Below are 21318 nucleotides of genomic sequence, written 5' to 3'. Positions count from 1 at the left end.
CATAACTGGGGTGGTATTCAGAGGGTCCTGTCTAGAAGAATCACATCTCTTGTCCTGAGCAACTGCCTTGCTTGTGCTCTGAAATATACATGGAGTAGGCAGGCTGGGACTATTCCCACAAAGCAGAATGTACATGTTCCTGTGACACCAGGGAGAGTATTCCTGAAGGTAGGATTTTTTTTCTTCAACCTCCCTCTCATCCAAAGGGCATAAAATACAGGATAGATGTATAATTGTAGTAATTCCATGCTTAACTTTTTAAGCAACTGCCGAAGTATTTCCAAATCAGTAAAGCCATGTTACATTCCCCCTGGCAGTGTCTTAGGGTTCCAGTTTCTCTGTATCCTCTCCAGCACTTGCTATTGATTATAACTATCCTACTGAATGTGTAGTGGTATCTCCTTGTGGTTTTGATTTGTATCTCTCTGATGACTAATGATACTGAACAGTTTTTTCATGTGCTCATCTTATTTGGAGAAATATCTGTTCAAATGTTTTGCCCATATCTTAATCTTTGTTTGCATTCTAATATCCGGGGCGCCTGGGTGGCTCAGTGGTTTAAAGTCTCTGCCTTCGGCTCAGGTCATGATCCCAGGATCCTGGGATCGAGCCCCACATCGGGACTTCCTGCTCAGCTGGGAGCCTGCTTCCTCCTCTCTCTCTGCCTGCCTCTCTGCCTACTTGTAATCTCTGTCTGTCAAATAAATAAATAAAATCTTTAAAAAAAAAGAATTCTAATATCCATTTTTATTTTTTAGGTATGTTGTGAGGTAGGATTCGTCAAGGTTGGGTTTTGTTTTGTTTTGCTAGGTATCTGATCACTCTAAGAATAATTTGTTGTATAGACATTTTTCTCGGTTGGTTTGTTTTGCTAAGTATCAGATAATCATTTAAGTATCATTCTTTTACAAGCTCCTCTTCTAGTACCATGCTGTCTTGATTACTGTGGTTTAATATAGTAGGTCTTACAGTTAGGTAGTGTAATTCTTTCAACTTTATTCTTGTATTTGAAAATGACTAGGATAAACATCATGTGATCATCACGATAGTGGTAAGTGGAGTAATGTTCCGCTTTCTTCCTTCAAAGATGTGTGCTCAGTTTAAGGCCCTGAAACTATGGGCATGTTACATTATAGACAAAGGGGAATTAAGGCTTCAGATTGATTAAGGTTGCCCGTTATCATACCTTAAATTGGGAAGGTTATCTTATAAGCATAATGTGATCACAGGGGTCTTTAAAAGGGGTCTTTAAAAGACGAGAGAGGTACCTGGGTGGTTCAGTCGGTTGAACATCCAACTCCTGATTTTGGCTCAAGTCATGGTCTTAACGGGTTGTGAAATTGAGCCCCATGCTGGGCTCCCTGATCAGTGGGGAGTCTGCTTGGGATTCTCTTTCTCCCTCTCCCTTTGCCCCTTCTTTCTCTCATGCATGTACTCGCTCTCTCTCTCTCTCAAATAAATAAATATATATTTTTTAAAAAGTGGGAGGGGGGGCGCCTGGGTGGCTCAGTTGGTTGAGCAACTGCCTTCGGCTCAGGTCACGGTCCTGGAGTCCCGGGATCGAGTCCCGCATCGGGCTCCCAGCTCCATGGGGAGTCTGCTTCTCCCTCTGACCTTCTCGCCTCTCATGCTCTCTCTCACTGTCTCTCTCTCTCTCAAATAAATAAATAAAATCGTCAGAAAAAAAAAAAAAGGAGAGGGAAAGGAAAGAAGTTAAAGTAATACAATGCAAGAAAATCTCAACTAGCTATTGCTGGCTTTGAAAAGAGACAAAGAAGGTCTTGAGTCTAGGAATCCCAGTGGCTTCTAGAAACTAGAAGCTAGAACCTAGCAAAGCAACAGGTTCTCCCCTACAGCCTCCAAAAGGGATCGAAGCCTTCCTGACACATGGATTCCCAATGAGATTTGCTTCAGACTTTTAACCTATAGAACTACGAGATGACAAATCTGTGGCGTTTAAACTGTTAAGTTTGTGGTAATTTGTCATAGCATCAACAGAAGCTGAATACAATGATGCATTATCATTTTTGTATATAGCTGGATTTGATTCACTAAAATTTTAAAGATTTTTGCACTTTTGTTTACTGTAGCTTCCTTCCTTCTTCCTCTCCTCTCTCCCTCCTTCTTTTTCCATCCCTCCCTTCCTCCCTCTCTCTCATTTTTGTAATGTCTTTGGTTTTGGAATCAGAGTAGTGCCGGCCTCATAGAATGAGTTGGGAAGCTTAGGCTTCTCTATGCTCTGGAAGAGTTTGTGTAGAACTAGTAGTATTTCTCCCTAAGTGTGGGACAGAATTTGCCAGTGAAGCCATTTAAGCCTGGAATTTTCTTCCTAGGAAGTTTTTAACCACAAATTTCAACTTCCTTAATAGATATAGAGCTACCTATGTGTTTTTGAGAGAATGTGAGTAGGTTCTTGAGAATTAGTTGCTGGAAAAAATGGTTAAAACTTGGTTAATTTCCTTTTTCCAAGAAAGAAACATTCTTTCATTGTATTTTTGAATATTTTAGTGCAGTTTAATTTATTTTAGATGAAAAGGAATTCCTTTATGATGAGATTATGCAAAGAAAAGTACAAATAAATTGTGTATCAGTAGTGAGGCAGTGAGTCCTTCTGCGCCAGGAAATCTGATGTCCATTTAGCTTCCCGTGCACTTCATCCATTCACATGAGGCATGAATATACCCGCCACTGCGACAGGTACATTTACATGGTAAACCAGTTGACGTTCTGATATCTATAGCATTTATAATTGTTCTTTCCTGAGAGCTGGGGCTGCTTTCTATGGGCTAGTAGAATTACTTCCGAGCTCGCAAAGCTTTAGGCCAGACTCCAAACTACAGCAAATTTACAAAGTAATGAATGTTATCTGCCAAACCTCTTGACAGCGAGGCTACTACTTATCCCTGGCTGTATGTCCCAGTTTACCTTCACGTAGGCCACTAGTTCCAACTGGAAACATTTTGGAACTTTGGTTAGTTGCTCTGGCACTCAGTGGGCAGAGGCCTGGGATGCACATGCCCCTACTAACACCACACAATGAGGGGCCGCCCCGAGGCTTGTATACCTACAGATGTCCTGCTATGTAGTCATGAAGATTAAAAATCATGCTTATGGTTTTTTGAGTCTAGAACCAACTCAAGTATGCATGTAAACACAAGGCCATTTTCATGTGGTTTGCTACACACTTACTCTCCTAATTTTTATTTTAGCATTCATACCTGCCTCTCTGATTTTTCTGTACTTCTAGTCTACAACGGCCTCCTTTAAGCACAGATTTATTCAAATACATAGTACGTGAAATGATCTAACTGCTTTGTTCTATCTTCAAGGATTGAGCTTGCATATCCTCATATGAAATACGAGCTAATTGATTACTGTACTTTTTATTACATTTAGAGTTGTTTTAAAAATTAGGTGTGTAGGGCTCCTGGGTGGCTCAGTTGGTAAGCAGCTGCCTTCAGCTCAGGTCATGATTCCAGGCTCCTGGGATCGAGCTCCACATTGGACACCCTGCTCAGCAGAGAGCCTGCTTTTCTCTCTCCCTCTGCCTGCCTCTCTGCCTACTTGTGATCTCTATCACTCTGTCAAAAATAAATAAATAAAAATCTTTTAAAATTTTTTTGAAAAGTTAGGTGTGTAACTATAATATTTTGTCTGAATTCCATTATAAGACAGTATAGGGAGCACTATAAAATATTGGTTATAAAAATGGGGTTTCAGATTGAAAGGCTTGAGAACGCTGATATAAACAAGCTTTCTTTTCTCTCCTATTTCAGAACTTTCCCAGTCCTTATGGTTGCTCTTATACACAAAGGTAAAATCTGTGAATGAGTCCACAGACGGGTCACAGATTACCACATCCACAATAAATACTAAACAACTACAATAAAGATGGATTCACCTTCTGTTTCACCTGCAAAATAACCTAACAACTATTTTGTCTGTCCGGCACAGGGCATCCAGCCATAGCACTTACACGTATGTGCAATGATGACAGACTTCTGTCAGGAACTTAGATATGCAAGAAGTGTGACTTGCTTCTGCTCTTCTCCCCAGAAGTGAACATAATACTGCTTGCTGGGGGTCCATTTCTGCTGGGTGAAGGAAACCTGGGGTCAGTCCGTTCAGATCATCTCAGTCAGTTCAAGGTCTCTTTGCCCCATTGCTGGCTCCCATCCAGGGACCCAGCATGCTGAAGCTGAGGAGTGTCTGGTACACAGCCATTCTCTACAGAAACCGCCTTCGTGCAGGGCCTTTTTGTATCATGCTCCCATCTAGATCCCGCCACAACCCCCTTACCTATGGAGACTCGGACCATCTCTTGCCATATCTGTGCTCTTCTCAACAGCAAATGAAAAGCATTCATCATTGCAGCTCTACCCTCTTCCATACTGTGCTAGGAGGGCCACTGAGCCTGCAGTCATGGTTGTCTGTTGTGGTCTCACCACACTGGGCACAGGGAAACGCAAAGGGCCTCGCCGTCCCCTTCTTCGTATTCCTTTACTCTCTGCAGAGACCATCTCCAGGGCTCTGCACCTTTCTGATTTGTGGATTCTAGTCTGCGGTGAATGAGGGAGCCGCACAGCATACATATCATTAGAGTTGTGTCTGAGACTAAGTGGGTGCTGCATTAGGGGCTGATTGCAGGGACTTGGTGATGCCCACTGTGGTTATCCAGGGGCATTTATTTTGATTTGATTTTTTTTTTTTTTAAATCCTGGTTTGTGACTGTTCAGGAGACACTGAGTTTCCCAAACCCCTTCCTCCTTTCCTTCCTTCCTTCCAATTTTTAAATTTCAGTTGAGTTGACACACCACGTTAGGCTAGTTTCCGGTGTATAGCATAGTCATTCCCCATCTCCATATGTAATACTGTGCCCACCACTAGCGCAGCTGCCGTCCGTCTCATACATCACTCTTATAGTACCACTGACTATTCCTTGTGCTGTGCCTTTTATGCCTGGGACTCCTCCAGCCCATGACTGGAAGCCTGTATCTCCCACCCCCTTCAACCATCCTGCCCATCCCTCTGTCCCTTCCCTCTGACAACCGTCAGTGCGTTCTCTGTTTTTATAGGTCTGATTCCACTTATATTTACTTTTTTAGCTTGCGCAGATGTGGGGAATCACATGGTATTTGTCTTTCTCGGACCTCTTTCTTCCCACACCCCTCCATTTAGCCTCTTGCTTCTCATTAGGCACAGAGCCCCACTGCTTCCCACACTTTCTCTTCTGCTGCCTTCCCTCCCCAGCACCTTGTTAGGATGTCCAGGGTCACCTGATTTCTCCTCACTCGCCCTGGGTACCCCCCTGTAGAAGGGGTTCTGACACCAGGTATGGTCAGGAGGACCCAAAGCCAGTTGGTTTTGCTTTGGCTTTGGAGCAATTGTCATCAGCAAATCCAGAGGAATTGTGTTCTTTTATTTTTATTAAATATGTATTCAGCATTTGTGTTATTTGTTAAATTCTCTTAAACTTTGTAGTACCTAGGTATTTTGTGTTGTTTTTGTTTCTGTCATTAAATGTTTTACTCTTATATGGTTCTCCAAAGAGGATTGTGCTGATGACTTGTCTCTGTTCCATAAGTAGACACTCATACCTCAGTGAGATTCTTTATCATTTAATAAACTTCACAAAAGAGCTTTGGGTACAGAAAATAAGAATCAAATATCTTTATGGCTTCTACATAAGAAAAAAAAGAAAAAGAAAAAAGAGAAGAAGGGAGCTTTGGGCAAACAGAATTGCCTGTTCACAGAGTTTGGTTTCTTGGTTTTTCCTGGGAAACCCTAAGGACGATGTAGTTGGTGCTTGCCCAAATGGAATAGGTTACCTTTTCTGCCTTAATTCTCTCCGAAAAATCATTGCCCTCCATTGCCATCTTTGTTGCCGTACAAGGACTTAGTGCATTTGTAATTATGTAACTGCAGTTCTTTTTTCTCTCTGTTGATGGTATTTTTACTCTTGCTCTTCTGAGACCTGACAGACTCTGAAGAACTTCTGTGACTCGTTTCCATCTGTTATTTCTTGATTAGCATTACTGATGGATAAACAGCTAGCTAGTAAAAAAAAAAAAAAAAAAAAGAAAGAAAGAAAAGAAAAGAGAGAAAAGAAAAAGAAAGAAAGGAAGGAAGAAAAGAAAAAAGAAAATTCTGGTTGAAAAGGGAGCCAAATAATTCGTGAGTAAACTATGATACTTCCTCGAAGTGCCAAATGACTTTTGTTTGCCCTGAAATTCATAACTTCATTAGTTAAAGATATCAAGCATTCTTTCAAGATCAACCTGAAGAGAAAACAAGAAGGCCTTTAATTTTAAAAGAGTCTAGAACAGACATGTGGTATTTTTGCTGGCCCTAAGTACCCTAGACACGGGGCTTCTGGGCTACTTGTTAGGGGATCGGGAATATCGAGATTAAACCCATGCCTCCTAAGCGAGAGAAACTCACAGCATTCTGTATTTATCTTACAACTTAAGTTTAAGGCTCACTAAAATCTGTGACCACCAATGCTTTCAACTACAGAAAAAGTACAGTTGTTTGCCTACTGTAATAACTTAGGACACCATTTTTTCAGTTTCCATTTCCATTTAGTTAATTATTTAATTTTTTAAAAATTAGCTCTACACACAGCATGGGGCTCAAACTCACAACCTCAAGATCAAGTGTTGCATGCTCTATTCACTGAGCCCGTCAGGCATCTCCCATTTTAAGTTTTAGAGACCAGTTGTTTCCCATCTTTTATCCTTTCTTCTTCTTTTTTTTTGGTTTCAGGTTTTTTTAAAAATTTATTTATTTTTGTTTCTTAATTCAAATGTTATCACTGGCCATCAGGGAAATACAAATCAAAACCACGGTGGGGCGCCTGGGTGGCTCAGTGGGTTAAAGCCTCTGCCTTCGGCTCAGGTCATGATCCCAGGGTCCTGGGATCGAGCCCCACATCGGGCTCTCTGCTCAGCGGGGAGCCTGCTTCCTCCTCTCTCTCTGCCTCTCTGCCTACTTGTGATCGCTCTCTGTCAAATAAATAAAATTCTTTAAAAAAAAAAAAAAACACGGTGAGATACCACCTCACACCAGGCAGAATGGCTAAAATTAGCAAGTCAGGAAATGACAGTTGCTGGCAAGGATGTGGAGAAAGGGGAACCCTCTTACACTGTTGGTGGGAATGCAAGCTGGTGCAGCCACTCTGGAAAACAGTGTGCAGGAAACTTCCTCAAAAAGTTGAAAACAGATCTACCTACGACCCAGCAATCGCACTATTGGGTATTTACCCTAAAGATACACATGTGGTGACACAAAGGGGCATGTACACCCCAATGTTTATAGCAGATAATGTCCACAGTAGCCAAACTATTGAAAGAACCTTGATGTCCATCCACAGATGAATGGATAGAGATGTGGTGTGTATACACACACACACACACACACACAATGGAATACTATGCAGCCATCAAAAGAAACGAAATCTTGCCATTTTCAACAATGTGGATGGAACTAGAGGGTATTATGCTAAGAAAAATAAGTTAGAGAAAGATGATTATCATATGATCTCTCTGATATGAGGAATTTGAGAGTGGAGGTTGTGCCGGGTGGGGAGGGAAAAAATGAAACAAGATGGGATTGGGAGGGAGACAAACCATAAGAGCCTCTTAATCTCATGAAATAAACTGAGGGTTGCTGGGGGGTGAGGAGGTAGGAATAGGGTGGCTGGGTGATGGACACTGGGGAGGGTATGTGCTATGGTGAGTGCTGTGAATGATGTAAGACTGATGATTCACGGACCTGTAGCCCTGAGCCAAATAACACATTATATGTCAATTAAAAAAAAATGTTAGTTAACATACAGCACAATACTGGTTTCTGGAGTAGAATGCAGTGATTCATCACTTACCTGTAGCCCATCCCCCACTCACATCCCTCTAGTCTTTCAATACACTCCCGAGTCTTCCCATCCTTAAATTTTAAAGGAGAGATAAAATTTCACTGGTATCTCATCATTATAAGCAATGGCATTAGCCCCTTTAAAATGAGGAAATCTTGAACTGCCACCCTGTAAAATCTCCCTATTCCTATTTTGCCCTTTCCTTGGATCTGTCCACTTCCCTGATATTTGGTGGCTGCATCCTTTATCTGGGGTCTGGTTGCCAATCCCATTCCAGCAGGACCCTCCCAATCCTGGTTCTTTTATCCAGATGTAAGGTCTGACTCTGTCTGGGGGTAGGGTGGGAGCATTCATCCGTCTGAATGCTGCAAACCATTTGAAATCCTTACAAATATAACTGAATAAAGCTTCGGTTCCTGACACTTCATTTGAATCACAGATTATGGTCATTGTTCGTCTTTCTTTGATAATTGGTGAACTTTATTTAAACTCCTAGAAACAGAATGGTGTCTCCTAGCTCTGTCCCCAAAGTAACAGCAAAAGCTCTCAAATTCACTGTGTTCTTTTGGATCTCAAGAAATCACCTATAGAGGAGAGCATATAATTGAGAAGGGCTCTGTGCAGAAAATCCTTTCCTGATGAATGCATGTGTTTTAGAGTGCAGCTGTAATACTTAAACATAGTGTATGTGTAATATGTACCCAGAGAGGAGATGGTTTTGCTCTGCCTTTTTTGCTGCTGGTGGCAGCTAGATACCCTCTGGCTTCTATCGAGTCATCATTCAGCTCAAGTTTGCCTTAAGTTCTGGCAGCAGTGTTCTTAAGAGAATAGTTAACTTAATCTTGAATTAAGAAGCCTTGATGCAGAACACCCCACTATCCAATACGTAAGTGAGTAAGGGACTTGACTTGAACGTCTGCTCTCTGTGCCTGGGCTCTCCCATCTCTGACCATGGTCTGCCCTGTAACGTCACTCTGGTTCCGGCTCTTCCAAGAGAACCATGAATGGAGAGATCGTATCTCTTTTTCTACTCACTTCATGAGAGAAAATGCCTAGTCTCTCTTCTTGGCTGCCATTTCGCCAAAGCTGGGGTGGTCCCTGGCACAAGGTGAGCCCTCCCCAAAGATTTGTTTAAGGGCTGAGTGAGGACTTTCTTCCTGTCCAGGACCGAGTTCTTTGAAATGCTCTCGAACAATCCCCTTTGACTTCAGTGTGACTGACCAAGGGCCAGATTGGATAAACAATTCTGGTATTGTGTGTTTGATTTGCTTAAATCCTCATGGGGACCGGGACCCACCCCTGACCCCTGCAATGTCCTGTTAAATAAGCAGGACCTGTGTATGGAACAGTTTCCTAAAAGTGAAGATCATGGAGGGACTGGGTGAAGGCTCAGAAAACACCATCCCATAATTGAAGTAAATTTTTAGTGCCTTCAGTCTCAATTTTTGGTAGCCTTTTTTCTCATTTGTTTATTGTTCCTTACCCACAGCCTCCCTCACCCAATTCTTGAGCCCTTCCCTTTGGTGCGCCCTGTGCTAGGTCCTTGTATTTGTTCTTGGGAGGTAGAGTTCCCTGGGAAGACGAACCCATGAACAACTAGTTAACAATATACAGAAATAAGTTTGATATACAGAGAGACTATCTAGGCAAGGTAGCAGTGCAGGGCGGGGTGGGGGGAGGGGCAGTAAGTGAAAAGTTAACAGAAGTGACATTTATCCTAAGAATTAAAATTTAAGTCAGGCAGGAAAGAACATCCAGGCAAAGGAACCAACACGTACAAAGGCAAAGTCATCATGAAAGGGCAGGACACATCCTAATGACAGGGCAAAGTTAGTTCTACATGAATGAAGCACTGGGCATTTTTTTAAATAGATTTTATTCTTAGGTAATCTCTACACCCAATGTGGAGCTTGAACCCACAACCCCAAGATTAAGAGTTGCACTCTCTACTGACTGAGTCAGCCAGGTGCCCCAGCCCAAGGCACTTTTTATGGAGGGGGGCAGGTGTTGATGCCCAATAAGTACGTAGATAGTAGGTTTACCTAATCCTCTAGGTGACTTCTAAGACATATATATTAACCCTCCAATTTGCATTTAGTTAAAAATTTTATAAAAAAAACTGGTCTAAAAAAATCAACCATCAGCAAACAGGTCCTCTTTTTTCTTTAGAGAAGGAGGCATCTTGGTATTTGAAATCATGTTGTCTACCCATCTGTCACACTTACATTGCTGGCCCTGTTCAGAGCCAAGTCTAGGCACTGGCGCAAGACTCTCGGAGCCTTTCTTGCTTTTTCTTTCAGGATCCGAGTCAGAATGAGGAGGATGTATTGGGTAAGTCTGGATGAGGAGGCAATGAGATAGAAACACACACTGATGTTCTTGGCAGCCTTACACAGCCAAGTCACAGCCTTACCCTATTGGGAGTAGTCCTAAGAATTAATGTTATTGTTGTGGTTCCATCCTAACTTTTATCAGCTGGATGAGGATGAGGCTTCATTGTCATACACTTTATACATTTGCTTAGATCATTGACCGACCAATGTTTTTATATCACTTTTTGACAGTTATTTTTGTTCAGGAAGGAATAATGAAGTGCAATTCACCATCTGTATATGACAACATTTGTTTTATTTTGACATTTCTTTTCTAGACAGCAAAATGTTTATAATTAAGTTTTTCCTCTGCCAGAAACATTGCTGAAAAGCTATTTCCCTGGAAAAAACAAATTCAGAGCTTCCTTTACTAGTTGGAGTCCTCTTATTTTGATTTGGAGGGTTTTTTTCATCAAGAAATCAGTCAGGAAATGAAACAAGAAAATTTTCTCATGAAAATTAATTCTTAGAACACAAGTTAACTTTTGCCCAGAAGAAAATTAGGAGAGCAAGTGAAAAGAAACATGTCTGAAATGGGGATGCTTCTGTCATCTTTTCAAATTTTAATTTGTCAGATTGAACAGTCTAGGAAACCATCCCAAATGAGCTTGTTGTATTCTTGCTGCTACTGGGATCAGTTTTATGTCCAACTTCTTGAACTACCCAGGAGACTGTGCCAGAACTGATGCACGGCACCGTATTTCCTAAGAACCCAACTGTGGATCCCACCTCTCTGTGGTTAAGTGGCGGCCATCAGGCAGGCACCCACTGTGTAGACGGAGACCCCTGGCAAAGCCAAACTGCCCTCTTCATGGCACTAGTTGTGCCGTCAATGCTGGGACAAGGGAGTCCAAGAGAAGTCGTGGTGTGCCCGTTGACAGTGCTTTCTCTGCAGGGTGCTCTTGAGAACGTGACTGATGACAGAGGACAGAATCCCTTCTCACTGCTAATGGGAAAAGCAGCCCAGTGAGCCAGTGGCAAAAACAGTCCCACTCCCTGCTTTCCCCTCCCCTTGTAAGATGTGGAAACACCCCCAGCTCTGACGGTAGCCACAGTGGCCACCTTTTCTTTCCAGCACAGTCTGTTTTTCCTTTTGGACTGGTACCTGAAGGGCTGCTCCCAGAGTCAGATAACAGACCCAACCACCCTCCTCCTCCTCATGGCCACATTTCCTCCACCGCTGTCATCTCGTAATTTTGTATCGAGAATGAGCAAGTACATGGAACTGAAAGAGACATTGTAGAGTATCTCAAAGGAGCGCATCTGTTTAAAATGGAGAGCAAGGGCGCCTTCCACAAGCCCTGGACCAGTATCGTTTATAGCAGTCTAGATAATAGAGCAAGATAATCATGCTGGCTTAGCCCTTCTTGACCTCACCGCGGAGTGTAAACATTTCTTTCCAGTGTCCTTTGGTGTAATATGAACAGCAGCTCTTTTTAAGTTTTGAAAGGTTGGCTCTGGGTGATGGATACTCTGAAGTATACAGAGTACAGAAGAAGACCCTCTGTCAAAGATGGTGGCATCTTGTTTTGAATACACGGGTTTGCTCTTGTAAAGTTGAAAGCGTAGTTAATAAACTGACTTGGGGGCCACCTGGGTGGCTCAGTCATTAAGCGTCTGCCTTCAGGTCAGGTCATGATCCCAGGGTCCTGGGATGGAGCCCTAAATCAGACTCCCTGCTCAGCAGGGAGCCTGCTTCTCCCTCTTCCACTCCCCCTGCTTGTGTTCCCTCTCTCGCTGTGTCTCTCTCCATCAAATAAATAAATAAAATCTTAAAAGTAAACAAACAACTGACTTGGGTGACTGGGTCTTGACTTTTTGTCAAGAAGAGACATAGGGGTTACGGAAAGGTTCTTACAAGTCTGTGATGGTAAATGGTGAGACAGATTGTCACCCACCCATGTGTTGAAGAATTGTCACCTTCATGTAACCTACCTCCACTCTTCTCCCTCCCTTCATGAAGCACAGAGAAGAACCAGGCACCTCGTGTGCTAAGGATCTGAACAGAAGCCTCCTTGGCAGGAGAGCCTTGAATTTCTTATCCACCAGCCACAAGGGTTCCTCTAAAGGGAATTATCATCACCTTGAAATAGCATCACCTTCTGCTGTATCAAAAGGAAGAGTAAACCCTTTGCTGAGACTGTGGCTTATGGTTTTCATAGAGCAGGGAAGCATTCCGTGGCCTGTAGGTGTAAAACCCATTTCATACTGGGGACATTGAGAACATGACACCCTGGGGGCTGAAAGCACCTGGGAAGTCACACAGACCTTGTTCAAATGCCTGCTTTGCCACTTAATAGCTATTTGGACTTTTAAAAACTTTTTTTTTCTAACAACGAAGTGCTTATGATACTAGACTGAGTTATAAATATTAGCTACCACTTACTGAGCACTAAGGGTGTCCCAGGTACCCAGCGAAGCAAGGATCATGAACAGTGTCATTTCATTTTCATCATAATACCTGAGCTGAGAATTCCTATCTCCTCATTGAACCTAAGGAAACTGGGGCAGCGTATTGTTGTGGGCCGCGCGGCCAGTGTGTGGTTGGCAATCAGGCTTCAATTCCAGGTCTCTCAGACTTCAAATTCTGGGAGAGATAATGTAAACTTGAAGTGGTGCATAGTAGGTGCTTACGAAATGCCAGTGCTTTCTCTTTCCATGTGTTTCCTGTTGCATTGGTCTTGATTTCTGCATTGGATTTTTTTTTAAATATTTTATTTATTTATTTGAGAGAGAGAACAGTGAGAGAGAGTATGAGCAAGGAGAAGGTCAGAGAGAGAAGCAGACTCCCCATGGATCTGGGAGCCCGATGCGGGACTCGATCCCGAGACCCCAGGATCATGACCTGAGCTGAAAGCAGTCGCTTAACCAACTGAGCCACCCAGGCGCCCTGCGTTGGATTTTTACATACAGTGTTCTATAGACATTAGGTCTGTCCTACTGCCCTCCTGTGGTTCATTTGGATAACAGTGATTGAGGGGGAGATTTAATTGAGGTGTAATATGTATGCAAATAAGTGTTCTTTCAAATGCGTCCGTGGAGTCCCCCAAGTGTATGGATACTTTTGGAGATAACCCATGATATTCTATAACCTCAATATATAAGAAGTACCACTTTTTTCCCCCTATAGTCCAACTTAATTGCTAACTGAGTTCCCCCCAGCTGGTAAGATACTTAATTTCAGTCACTCTTGTAACTTCTCCTCAGGGTTCAACTTCAGTTGTCTTGGAAGAGAACCTTTCTCTTCCCTGGCACAGTGCATCAGATGAAGCTTTGTCTTGCCATCCTGTCAAGAAGGGAGGAATTTTTCTGGCAGTTATTTTTTCCACCCAACTGCTGTGTTTACAAGAAACGTCTAGCCCACTGGAGACATGTTCAAGTTTCACACTTAAGAGTTCAAATCACCAGGAAGGAGAAGTTTAATTTAGTTACCAGTGTAAAGGTTAGAAAGTTTTTTCCTAGTGAGTAAAATTAAAAGGTCCCCGCTCATCAGGAGCTTTAACTCACTGAGTGTAATGTCACTTGTGGTTTCTTTTTGTGTACCGGGAGGGGCTCCAAGTACCTGGTTACATGAAATTACACACGTATATTTGCAACTAAGTCGTTAATTATTAGTACAGGGCTCTCCCCCAAGCAGATATCCTGTGAGGACTTGCTTTTTTTTCAGAGACCTTGTCCAAGGGGATTCAAAGGTCTCACATCAGATTGGTGCCATGCTGCCCTCTGATTATGTCTGTGTAATGGTCGGAGTGTCGGGCAGGAGAGGGGAGGTTGGGACAGGAGCCAGTAAGGAGGGGGCATCTTTTTTAGTTCTTAAGTACCATCTAAAAGCAACATAGAAGTCATCTGTTCTTAAATGTATCTTGCGTTGTCCTCATGCAAAAACCTAATTGTGTTTCAGATAACGGAGGACAGACTTTGGCAGGAGGCAATAATTGGCCCCTCCGAGGAAGAAAATGGAGCCTGTGGGAAGGAGGCATCCGAGGGGTGGGCTTTGTGGCAAGCCCGTTGCTGAAACAGAAGGGTATAAAGAACCGGGAGCTCATCCACATTTCTGACTGGCTGCCAACCCTCGTGACCCTGGCGGGGGGAAGCACCAATGGCACCAAACCTCTGGATGGCTTCGATGTGTGGAAAACCATCAGGTACCTGCTCATCTTCCTTTTTTGCAGAAAGTGCAAGAACAGCCTGACAGGATTGAGGGGAACACGATAGCTTTTGTATGAAAATAATTTGGCTTACAAACAAATAATTTTTTTTGATGGAAATGTCTTTAGAAATATTGTAATTATATATATTTAACTCCTGGATTTGAGATTGTGGCCCTGTGTTTTACGCGAAGAAGATAGTCTTCTGCTGCTCATCCTCTACAGGTATTTTTTTAAGCGGAGAATCTTTCCAAAGGGGTAGTATAGGGTATTGTTTGCTTCCTGCCAGGGGTCGGGGACCTGCCCTCTCATCTGCTAGGAGAATGGAGGACCACGCAAGGGATAGAGCTAGAATGTGAGCCAGGGAGTATCTAGTGAGCACCCATTTTGAACCACCCCTGTTTTAGGGGTGGAGGAACTAGGAGTAAATAAGACAGGAAGATCCTGGCTTTCATGGAGCTTATATTCTAGTAGAGCAGGGTTGGGGGGTAGGGGCAGGGGGCAGGGGAGAGGGGAGAAGAAATAAATAAACACATAAATAAACAAGATGACTTCTGGTAGCAATGGACACTATGAAGGCAATAAAACAGCGTATTGTGGTAGAGAGAGCGGGCAGAAGTACACTTAGGAGCAGTAAGAGTAAGAGAAGTACACTAGGGAGCAGAAGCCAGACTCAGCCTCAGGTATGGTGGCAGTCCTCTTCCTGCTTAGCCGCCATGGTATAGAAAAATGGCACCCAAGGTGGGGACATACACACCTTCAAGGGTGCAGGAAGAAAACTACAAGTTATATTTTAATTTATTTTACCTTTGCTTAATAATATGTCTTATAAGGTAAATAATATATTAGAAGATTAGTACCTATATCCAAGTTAGAAATAAATATGCATATATTGGAGGTTTTTATTTTTACTGATAGAATGGCAGTTGTCTAGTGCAATAGTATTTAACCTCGGTTTGGTGTTATAGAGGGAGAAAAAGTGACTGACTGACTAGTCCCTAGGGGCCAGGAGGGGACAATCTCCTCATGCTCTCTCCACTCCAGATGCCTCATCTCAAAACTAATAAGGTTTCTTTTTTTTTTTTTTTTAAGATTTTATTTATTTATTTGACAGAGGGAGAGAGAGATCACAAGTAGGCAGAGAGGCAGGCAGAGAGAGAAGAGGAAGCAGGCTCCCCGATGAGCAGAGAGCCCGATGTGGGGCTCGATCCCAGGACCCTGAGATCATGACCTGAGCCGAAGGCAGAGGCTTAACCCACTGAGCCACCCAGGCGCCCCTCAAAACTAGTAAGGTTTCTATTCTTAGGAAATACGTCTCCTCAAATGGTTCAGAAAAAATTGAGTATGTATTTCAATTTATATTTCAAGACATACACACAGTGTGTATCTTTGTGTCTGTATATGTATACAGAGAGAAAAAATACAAACCGAGTCAAATATTAATAATAAGATAATCTGGGTAGATGGCATAGGTGTCGTTTTACTATTTCTTATTTTTGCAACTTTCTTTAAATTTGATATTATTGCCAAATCAAATTTAAAAAAAAGAAAATAAGTGACTGGCCACACAAGGGCCCATCTTTCCACAAAGCTAACTGACAGGAGTCAAGTAGTTGATGTCTTCCTTAAAGTATTCCCTCTTCAAATCACTAATCTACTCTGCCCCCAAATCCCAACCCAGACCCACTTCATTCATTTATGTTAGCTACCTGATCTGTGTAGACATTTAGGTTTCTAATCCACAGTGCACAGTCTGGATATACCATCATTTAACCAATCCCAAGTGCTAGATTTACTGGTTACCTCTAAATTTTATATTATCAAATTTTATGTAAGTGATACTCAGTATTAAAAATAGTAGGGTTTGGGGTGCCTGAGTGGCTCAGATGGTTAAGTGTCTTAGTTCATCTCAGCTCAGGTCTTGATCTCAGGGCCATAAGTTCAAGTGCTGCACTGGGCTCTACCCTGGCCAGGGAGCCTCCTTAAAAATAAAAATAAAGAGGCGCCTGCATGGCTCAGTGGGTTAAATCCTCTGAGCCACGCAGGTGCCTCTTTATTTTCATGGTGGGGGCACCTGGGTGGCTCAGTGGGTTGAAGCCTCTGCCTTTAGCTCAGGTCATGATCTCAGGGTCCTGGGATTGAGCCCCAAGTTGGGCTGTCTGCTCAGCGGGGAGCCTGCTTCCTCTTCTCTCTCTGTCTGCCTCTCTGTCTACTTGTGATCTCTGTTTATCAAATAAATAAATAAAAATCTTAGAAAAATAAAAATAAAAACACAAATAAAAATAAATAGTGGGGTTCGACATAAGATTGCCTTATGCAAAGGAAGTTTGATAGCTATTAAAGTTTTAACACTGAAGTTTAAAATTTCCTGTGAGCTTAGGAATGGATGAAAGGAGCTTTCGGCAGGGCTGTTCAGCCTCTCACAAGCATGGAGTCTGTTCGTTTCTTTGTAATGAATCTCATCCAGGAGGTGAGACAGAGGAAGGTCTTCACTTCCTGTAGACCCAGGGGAAAATCTGATTTGTATCCTTGTTCTTTCAATGATTCTGCAACTCAAAGTTCCCAAGTTTTCTTTAGAGAATTTACCAAATTTAAAAGATCTTTCCTCAAAAAGCAAAATTTGAAGCATCAGGAAGCTCCTTCTTTACCTTTTCCTATTTTCCAACTACTATCTCAGTCCTTCTTATAAATCATTCTATTTGCAGGGGGGGAAATCCTAACCAGCCCCAAATTGTCTCCTCCTGTTCTTGCCTGAGAAGTTGGTTTTTCAGTTTAGATTTGATGACCAGTTTATGATTTGCCATTTAAAGAGAGCTCAGCCATAACCATGTCATCGAACAGCTAAGACAAGAAATAAATAAAAGGTTTTCTCTCATTAGTTGTTTTGAAAGTTTATACTCATTATTTGCTCATTCATACAAGATGATATTTTTCTTTTTCTTTAAAATATTTCTGCCCCTACTTGTGATCTAAACGGGAGATGTACACGTGTTCCTTGGTCACTCTATTTTTAATTTAAAATTTCCTTGAGTGTCAGTAATATATACTCACTGAGGTTAATTGGCAAAGTACTGGCAATAAAATAATCACCCAAATGTTACCTGGAAACATGCTACCATAAACATGTGTCATATTTCCTTAAAATTTTTCTTCCTGGCATTTTTTTACTACCTCTTTTTTTCCCTCACTTAACACATCATCACTTTTGATCATGTCATTCAAGAAACTCGTTGCAAACATTATTTCAGTGACTGCATATTCTGTCAGATACCCTGACACACTTAATCATTCCCTTAATATAGATGGTTGATTTTTATTTTTTTATCATTAACACCAGAGTAAAGAATTTCTTCATGAAATCCCTGTCTATATTTTAGATTTTTCCCCTTAGATAGAAATTATTGAAAATTAAATTGTTAAACTAGAGAATGACTTCTACGTATTGACTTTTTTTTCTTGTGTTGCTGTGGAACACAGACCTTGAAAAAGTCTGCCTGATTTTGGAGAGTGAAGAAGATAGGTGTCAAGTTAAATCTGAGGTCAATTTTGTTAAAATGTTTCTATATTTCATCATTCGATGGTGAGGCAACAAGTAGCAACCAGAGATGTCTGTTGGGTGATTTATGTTCTGTCATCCACTTAAACCCATCACCTCACACTTTTCTCTCCTCTGACTGACTTACAACTGGCGAATTCATAATGTGAGGAAAAGTAATATAGCTTAACTTCATTTTTCTAGCTCTATTGAGGTATACATGACATAAAATATTTTGTAAATTTAAGATGTACATCATAATCATTTGATACACGTATATACAGGAAAGTGGTCCCCCGAGTAAGGTTAGTTAACCGGTTGGTCACCTCTCCTAGTTAACTATTTTTATGTGTGCAGGGAGAACATTTAAAATCTCCTCTCTCAATAACTTTCTAGTATATAATACCCTATTGTTAACTATAGTCAGCATGCTATACATTAGACCCTCAGAACCCACTCACCTTAGAGCTGGAAGTCTGTACCCATTGTTGACCAACGTCTCCCCATTTCCCCTACCCTGCAGGCCCTGGCAACGACGATTCTACTCTCTGTTTCTAAGAGTTCCAGCTCCACCCACTTTTGTTTTTTAGATTCCACATATACGAGATATCTTACATCATTTAGAGATGATCATTTTGAAAGCATTTGACAGACATTATAACATTAACATTGTGTTCCAAGAAAGTACCAATGTACTCTTACTCTACTGGTGTATGAGAATTCTCATCTCCTTCACAAATTTTCCTTATATAGCTTTTAAAAACATCTCTGTTAAATATCATAAGCAAAATCATCTCATTTTAACATGCATTTTTTTGGTTATTAAAGAAATTAGTTTGTATATGTTTTATATTCCATTTGTATTTTCTCTTTTGAAAATGTTTGTGACTTTTCTACATTGATTTAATGAAGTTTGTGTTTTCTTGCTGAAATCAGTTTCTTTTTTGCTTTTTTGGTCAGAAGACTTTTGCTCAGCCTGAAATACTCTAAATATTTTCTTCAAAGTGTGCTGCTTTGATTTCCTTCCATATGGTTCTTGAACTGTTTAGAGATGTGTGTTATGTGAGGTCAATATCTAATATTTATTTCTCTAGGTTTTTTATTCATAGACCTCTTTGAGACTCTGAGAGCTGTGAATTTACACAAGAAAAGTACCTAAACATATGCACAAAAGTTGGGAAAGAATTAATTTTTGTGATATTCAGCACTGATAATACATTCTTTCTTATGTGGCTACACATAGAAAAATATGAGAAACATTCTTTATATACCTGTCTCATAAATTTTTTCAAAGAAAATCTGTTACTTTTTTTTTAAGTTTATGTAATTTTTTTTTTTTAAGTAATCTCTATACCCAGTATGGGGCTCAAACTCAAAACCCCAGGATCAAGACTTGGATGCTGTTTGGACTGAGCCAGCCAGATACCCCTCTCTCATTAATTTTTAATGCAAAGATTAATACCTACTTTATGATAAGAAGGAAATAGAACAAAAATTTCCAAGCAAAGCCAAACTTGAACTTCAATTTCAGCTAATCACTAATTGCACTGTGAAAGCTGTTGCAGTTTCACTTAAAGAAGCAGGAGAAAGGTTTGAGTGGTTTTTATATGATAACATATGAGTCATACTTGACATCCAGTTTTGATTTTGGCTTTGTTTTGTTTTGGTGGCAAAAGTGTTGTAAAATCCTGGCTTGCAAAAGTATACCATAGCAAATGGAGTCAAAACTTTTTAGTTCACTTTGCCAAATAAGGGTAGGCTTAAGTTGAGAAATAGTTGCATTCAGTTGGAATTACTTCTTCTGTTCCTGGCTCACTGAGGCTGTTATCTTTGGCAAAGTCTAAGTCTTTGATGTTTGTCCACATCACCAAATTTTGGATGTTATATCCACATTTCAGTCTTAAGATTATATTGATTATGAGTAACCTTTAAAAGTTTGGCACGTGTTTGCTTCTGCCTGCAAAGAAATTGGAAAAAGTTTGGGCATCCTTGACTCCAGATTGGGGAAAGTCTCTCTTCAGTGTTAGAAGGATAGTGAACTCCCAGCGACCCATCTCTTATAGAACAGGAGCTCCCCATTCTTGAGCAGCATATGTAATACAGACTACAGGGCTTTAGCCAAGAGATATGGCCAAAAATATTGTCCAACTATGCTAAACCATGAGAGAGTGGGCTTTCCTTTTCTGTTTGAAAAAAAAGTAAAATGGCTGCCCATAGTTTAATTAAGTATTTTAAGACTTTACTCTGGGAATCCAGCACATTTCTATTCAGTAAGTGAAGAACTATTCTCCTTCAGTTCCTCTTTCCTGATGAAAGACTCTGAAAAATGACTCACCCCCTCTGGCCTTGAAGTTGATGCTTCTCCCAGCATTAGGCAGGCCATCATTCGTTCTGAGTGGCGCAACCTTTGGCACCCATGACTGCTGACAGAGAAAGCATCCAGTCACATTGACATCTGGAGCCTCTTTCCCCAAAACATCGAAAACAAATGGACAGCCAAATGTCAGAGACACTTGATCTGTGCCCAGGGTTCTGGAACTTTCTTCCGGTCAGGTATTTACTTGGAATGCCAGTTTCAAGATAGTGCTAATTTTTGAAAATTTCAAAAGGATCTCCTGAAACAGGAATCCCACTGATAAGAGTTGGCTGTGCCGTGAGCATCAGAGGTTTCGCTAGTGGTATCGTTATCAGTTCCTCTTAGACCTGCTTCCAGATATTAAAATTTTAGAAGAACTGGCTGTTCTGGAGAGAGTGACATTGTTTGCAACAGTAGCTCCTTCAACTGCTTCAGTTTTTCTTCTGTTTCAAACCACAGTGCATGTTTTCATCTGTAAAGACACAGCTTCTCCAGGTTCTTTCTAGTTCTATACAGTTTTTTCTGCCTTTCAATGTGGTAAGCAGCCTATAGGTTGTATTAAGACATTTCAAATGATCAATATCTCACAGTGTTTTTTCTCTTGCTTTTTTAAAACTTATTTTATACTTTATTATACTTATGTAAACAAAAACAGGACCCCCTAATCATAATGGTAGGTACCTTTTTTCTTTCTTATTAATGGGAAACTCTTCATGATGTTATAACATGACAATAGTGACAAGCAAATATTATCTGATGATATAAAATATTTTAAAAACTTAATAACTTAAAAACTTAAAACTTGGGGCACCTGGGTAGCTCATTTGGTTAAGCATCTGCTTTTGGCTCAGGTCATGATCTCAGGGTCCTGGGATCCAGCCCTGCATTGGTCTCCCTGCTTAGTGGGGAGCCTGCTTCTCCCTTTACCTCCCTGTCTGCCCCTGTGCCCACACTCTCTCTCAAATAAATACATAAAAGCTAACAACAATAACAACCCACGATGGTTTCAATTTCAAGAGGAAAACTGAAGGGAA

At 41.2% G+C, this 21318-nt stretch overlaps 1 protein-coding gene across 1 annotated transcript in view; it reads left to right on the top strand.

Moving 5' to 3' along the window:
• The window catches only part of ARSB (arylsulfatase B), a 168000-nt gene that overhangs the window by 68988 nt on the left and 77694 nt on the right, over window positions 1-21318 (top strand). The window contains exon 5 of the mRNA XM_059418124.1: window positions 14147-14390. Coding sequence (XP_059274107.1) covers window positions 14147-14390 — 244 coding nt within the window. The remainder of the gene's footprint in view (window positions 1-14146; window positions 14391-21318) is intronic.

The sequence above is a fragment of the Mustela nigripes genome, chromosome 12, assembly GCF_022355385.1.
Source record: "Mustela nigripes isolate SB6536 chromosome 12, MUSNIG.SB6536, whole genome shotgun sequence".
In the NCBI taxonomy this organism is placed as follows: Eukaryota; Metazoa; Chordata; class Mammalia; order Carnivora; family Mustelidae; genus Mustela; species Mustela nigripes.
Note: the sequence above shows the minus strand (reverse complement) of the source record. Positions and strands in the feature narration are given on the sequence as shown.